Raw genomic sequence first — 6,292 nt, forward strand, 5'->3', positions numbered from 1 at the left:
TTTTCAAATAACAATTTATTAAATTTGAAATAGTGAAAATGTGTTTATGGTTTTAGTTTTAGTTAACTACAATGACCCTGGTTTTTTAGCTACATCTGTGACAGCATAGGCACCACATGCAAAAGTAGTAATTAACGCAGATTATCAAGTGACCAGATCTGTCAAATGCAAATCTGCTTCTGTGTTTTAAACTTAATTTGGCATCATGGAAAGCTGGCTGAAAAGATCAAGGATCGCGGTATTCCTCGCGATTTGGCCCCTTTAAAAGCATGCGGTACACTGGTATGTTAACCTCAAAATGTACGAGCAGCGATCTGATTAAAATTCATTCGTTTCAAGGACGCGAGGGTCATTGTGTATGAAGTCTCTGGCATCTTGCCAGGTCATTTAAAAATATTATCACTTCATACTCATTTAGTCTTGCTGCACAGTCTCTCCTTCAGGCCAAGAACATGCTGTCCTTTACCAGTGCGCTGCTTCTGCGCCGCGAGCTCAGCGGAGTCTGACAAATGACAGCACTAACTCCGTAAAATACCACTAGCACTAAATGAAGCTCCGCTACAAGCTGTACGATTTTATATCATTATATCATTCATCTAAGGTTTCTTCAAACCTAATTCATAAGCTTATGGTGTTGAACTACATGTAATTTACGGACATTAACTGAAATTTATGAATTATGATATAGTCTGATAATTTTACTGGCTTTGTAGATTTAAATTCTTTTAAACGCTGCAGGTGATGAGGGGTCGATGAGTCAGTAAATATGAACGCATCGGCAAAAGTTCAGAGTTTGATGCGATTCGCACATCTTTTAACCACCAAACTGTAAAATTATGCTAATTAAATTGAGAAATAAATTCTATAAGCAAGCCCGTATGCCTCAGAATGTTATATTTATTAAGCTAATGTCCATAGAAAAGTTGTATAATGTGTGTGTGCGTTTGTAAATTAATAGTTTTATTAATAATAATTCTAAGTGAATATTTTTCAAGTAAACTGCAAGTTACACATTGAATTAAATATGAAATTAAAAGATTTAAAAATAATTAAAAAATGTATTTTTTTTTTTTTTTTTTTAAAAAGCGCACTAGTAATCTTTGCTTAATTTACAACAAATTGTATTTATTTATACAGTGAATGAAACAAACATTTATAAAACATTTTACTAACCATCTAGATTTATGAGGCCTCATTTACAAAATGTGGCACAGAAAGCATCTTTTCGAATACGAGTGGGTTTGATTCATAAAATGAACGTACAAAACGAAATCGCACATCTCTTTTTAGATGTGAAATCTATGATTCGCAAATGATTGTGAACTTGCCAGCAAATGAGTGGCTTCAGTTCGCTGCCTTAAAATCTAAAATATCACCAATCATCATAATAAAGAACAGCGAGCTGCAAGAACGGCTTACATTATCAAAAACCTGCAATACTCAGAAAATAAAAAGTGCGTATACGTCTGCTCGGACCCTGACGTGACGCTAAGCACTATTCCACGTCAAAGACCGTTTTCAAAAATATGAGCGCTGCCATTGATTTAAAACATAAGCGCGCTCTATGATCAAATCTGTGCATGCACACGCATTATAAATGAGGCCCATGTTCACTATTCTTGATGAAACCAGTACAGAAATTATAGAGATTTGTGCACTCATATGCACTTTTTCTTCATGCAACAGCCTTTAGCAAGACATTTATGTAAAAAGACATGAATTTAGCGTTACTCTTGTAGGGTGGTCACGTTACGTAAAGATTATTAGTGATAGCTTGACAAACATCTGAGTGACAGAAAGCCTTCGTCTGGTGTTCGCACTTTAAATGTGAAACATGTAGGACTGTGTGTTATGAGCTAACACGTCTACATGCGTGAGCGTCACACAAGAACATGTGGGCCGATACATTTCATACCGCATTAGTCTATTTGTGTATTAAATATGAGAAGCCTGAATGATCAGGATTTCACTTTCATAAGTATTGTTAACCTAAACATACAATGCGAATGAAATTGTAATCAATGTCTGTGTAAATGTATTATATATATTCCTCAGTGTTTCAGCACACAGCAAACATGAAGGAGATTACTAACTGTGATGCCGAAAACTCACAAACATACACACACCTGCATTCAGAACAGACACAGACGCTCTTTCTCTCTCTCTCTCACACACACACACACACACAGAATACCAAATATAATGAGTGATATACAGTTGTTAATTCATGAACTATTATCTACCATTAGAAACTCACACACACACACACACACACACACACACACACACACACACGCACACGCACACGCACACGCACGAACATAGAAAACAAAACTCTAATTATCTGGTCCCTTTCACAGTAATATGACTAAGAGCAAATAGCATTATATATAAACACGATCTTCCTTTATATTCTGCTTTCAATTACATTGTCAAACCAACAATAAACAAGTAACACAAGCCACATATCAAACTGCATTGAAATTCATTTACTGTATAATATCATCACCATCATCATATTACATATGTTCATGACTCACATAATGCATGTTTCATTCATTTTAAGCAGATCATTCTTGCATTAAATATTCATAATTTCATAAATGATTTACAAGAACCAGCCCCAGGTCAGAAAGGCATTCACTTATGTGCACTAAAAACAAGTCAAAGTGAATTATTAAACACCTGCATTAAGATGCGTGCTGTTTCAGGGCTGGCGGACACATAAATATATGCTTTAGAAATATACATTTGCTTGTCTTACCATCCAAAATAGTACATAATGTGTAAACGACTGTAGACTCTTACCTGATTCAGCCACTTTTGAGATGTCCACACCTTGCTCGGACGCCATGAAACCTAAGATGGAGAAGACCACGAAACCAGCAAAGAAACTGGTGCCGCTATTAATAAGAGCCAGAACAAAAGCGTCCCTGAGAACAGAAGAAAACACAGACATTAACTGTTGTGGCATCTTTATTTAAATTCAGTATATGATCGTGTAACACATAATATATTATAATGTCATATTTCCATTAAAAGACATAACAGTGCCACCTTATTGCATGTTAAATATTGTTGTGCATTATTAAAATTATTGCTACAATACATTGAATCGCTTATCTACTTAAGGTTATACATTATACATTAAAAAAACATAATGCATTCAATTAAATCTTTTTATAATGCACTGCACTCTTAAAATGTCTCAAATTTGTACAAAATAACTACAGTTACAGTAATTTAATACATATGAATTTATTATTAATAAATGATAATAATAAAATGTAAAACAGTTACTTTAAATTGTTATTATTTAATTATTATTTAATGAATAAAATGAATTAATAAAAATAAATAATAAAACAATCAAAAATATTGATTTAGACATTAATTATAATAATTAATAATTAAGAAATTCATTATAGTGATAATATTTACTTCGCACTAAACACACATTTGTAGCGTTTTAAATTTTAAAAATGTGCATTCATTTCACAATTTCACAGTAGCCTATTCGGTTTTGTCTCCTTTTTCTTATTTACATTTTTGTCTAAAATCGCAGAATTTTTTTTATTTACAATTTTAAATTAAATCATTCCTGGTTGTCAGTGCTTGTGTGTATACAACCAGCCAAAGCAAAGAACTGCTGATTCAGTGCATCTGGTTACTAATGTATCCAGGACATTTGAGATGTACTATTAAAGAGAGAGGCCGTTTGCTCTTTGCTAGCCACATCAATCAAATTTAGCTATATAAAAAAAAAAAACAAGGTCAGGACACCGTGATGGCCTAAACTTACTAGACACAACGTCTTTCAAAAAGAAAACACACTGTTTCTAAAAGTACACAAGACGTCATAACAATATTGTGTCCTTGTGTCTCCAAGGCTGTGACGGATGCTTACTTATAGCAGTCATTGTTGAATCGGTTATAGCTGCCGAGGGCCGTGAGGGCTCCGAGGCCGATAGCGTAAGAGAAGAAGATTTGAGTACCAGCATCGATCCAGACCTGAGAGAGACGGAAAGAGTAATGACAGTCAGACAAACAGATCCACCTCGGAAATGATTATCGAGCTCAAAGTGGCTCCAGGTACTCTGGAGAGAGACATAAAAGTCAACTTTAAAAAGTTTGGACGTTCTTAGAAACACTAAACTGAAACGGTTTTAAAGTATTGTGTGTCAGACCTATATGCAGAGAGAGAAAAGTAAATATCGAATTACTTTCACGTTTGTTCATTTGGATAAAAGCGCATGATTTTATCCGAAGTGGGAGAGAGGACTGATGCTCTACACAAAGCTGGGAAGAGAACTGAGGGTCTCACCTGTGCCTCTCCTAGCTTAGACCAGTCAGGTTTGACGTAGTACAGGATCCCGTCGTAAGCTCCAGGAAGAGTGACGCCCCTCACCAGGAGGATGATCAGGACCACATACGGGAACGTGGCAGTGAAATACACAATCTGTCGAAGACAGGCAAGTCAAACGTTTTCATTCCTGCAACTCAACCCTTAAATAAACACCCCGAAATCAGATGAAAATCACTTGCTCGTCAATAGATCCTCTGTGGTGGAGAGCTCAAACTCAACGAAGAGCTACATTTTTGTAAGAATCGAATCCATCATTAAGGTCGCTTTAACTTTAAACGGTTCGTTTTGGCCAAAGTATCTGTCTAGAATCCATAATAACACGTTCATCCATTAAAAACGTCCAACCCTCGCATCAAATACTACTAATGCATTTGCTCAGAAGTGTTTTGGACCGTTTTCGTTTGTAAACCGAGCTTGATCTGTGCGCATTTATCTCCCAGTTTAGACAAGATTCGTTTTATTTTACTCGACAATGCAACGTAACGGAGAGAGGAATCATATTTTAGCCGGACGTTAATATCAATTTAACAATGAATTTGTTTCTTGGAAACAGTTTTGTGCTTCACAAGACATTAACTGATGGACTGGAGTGTTGTGGATTACATTTTTATCAGCTGTTCGGACTCTCATTCTGACGGCACCCATTCACAGCAAGAGGATCCATTGGTGAGCGAGTGATTTCTTGGATGACTGTTTAGGAAATTTAAATTTTTAGGTGAACGATTCCTTTATTATTACTGTTAATATTGCTCATATAGACATTCGGTATTTGAAGTACAAACATTAAACTCCCAGCCGAGACTGAAATCTCAAATCATGTTTGTTAAGCAGAGATGTTACGTTATTTCTCAAAAAGATCAGACTTAGTTAAACACCCCAGCAACGACCTTGCAATGTCCTGGTGACCATTCACAACATATTTTCTTCAGAATATTCAACAGTACGATATTCACCATGGTAATAATAATAATAATAATAATAAATGTCCTTGTTTGCTAAATAATTTTGGCAGTCATTCATGCGCATTTAAGAGCATTTGCCAGACCGATCAAGCAAAGCCACATATAATCCAGATAGCATAATCTAGTTCAATATTATCAGTAGATTTATATCAGAGAATCTGCCGCGTTGCATTTCTGAAATACATTTTATCTCTCTCGGCACTCAGCAGGGATAGTATTAGTCACATGCTGAGCGTTGTATCATGTGAGTGAAGTTGAGACGCNTTTTTTTTTTTTTTTTTTTTGCAAGGAGAGGTTTATTGATTCAGCAGCCGAGTCCAAAAGGTCTGAACTTTGAACTCTGATTATACGAGAAGAGATTGTTATCAGAGAGCATTTACATGAGACTTGCTCATTCCAAGCCTTGCTAGTTTATGGACTTGGCTCACACGCCAGGTATGGTCTTACAAGCCTGGCAGCCTTCTGTAATTGCTCCATATAGACACATAAAAGTAGGACAGCCATTCTAGATCAAGCCCATCGCACTAAAAGCACGCCGCTCAGCCACAGATCTTCAATTGTTCCTGCAAACCCCCGTCTCCTAAATTCCCTCGGGAAGACAAGCTCAGCTCAAAAAGTACAAAGCTGCCTGGTTACGACAAAAACACAGTCACGGTTTAGGACGTGCAGTGCATGGTGAGAGCTTTCTGAATTTCCACGTCATTCTGTGACATCTTTGTCTATCCATAGTCCAGAGCTGTATCACCTGAACAATAATGAATGAAAAATGGTCTAATTATCTTTCTACCACGATAGACACTAGTCAATGATTGGTTAAACAAAATATTGGACATATGTAAATAATAAAAATATAATAAAATCATTGCTACAAATATTAATACTGGTGATAAAAATTGTATAAATGGTATAATATTATTCTAAAATAATTATAATAATTTAATCGTATTTGAATATATTAGTATAA

General features: G+C 35.6%; 1 protein-coding gene across 3 annotated transcripts in view; it reads right to left on the reverse strand.

The window, feature by feature from the left end:
- The window catches only part of LOC122350723 (sodium- and chloride-dependent creatine transporter 1-like), a 19,210-nt gene that overhangs the window by 7,218 nt on the left and 5,700 nt on the right, over positions 1-6,292 (reverse strand). Inside the window, exons 6-8 of one of the 3 annotated variants that reach the window (XM_043247410.1) lie at positions 4,325-4,459; positions 3,908-4,011; positions 2,809-2,933 (exon numbers count right to left, since the gene is read on the reverse strand). The exons of the other annotated variants lie outside the window; for them this stretch is intronic. Coding sequence (XP_043103345.1) covers positions 2,809-2,933; positions 3,908-4,011; positions 4,325-4,459 — 364 coding nt within the window. The remainder of the gene's footprint in view (positions 1-2,808; positions 2,934-3,907; positions 4,012-4,324; positions 4,460-6,292) is intronic. 3 annotated transcript variants of the gene reach the window in all.

Source organism: Puntigrus tetrazona, chromosome 8 (genome assembly GCF_018831695.1).
Source record: "Puntigrus tetrazona isolate hp1 chromosome 8, ASM1883169v1, whole genome shotgun sequence".
NCBI lineage: Eukaryota > Metazoa > Chordata > Actinopteri > Cypriniformes > Cyprinidae > Puntigrus > Puntigrus tetrazona.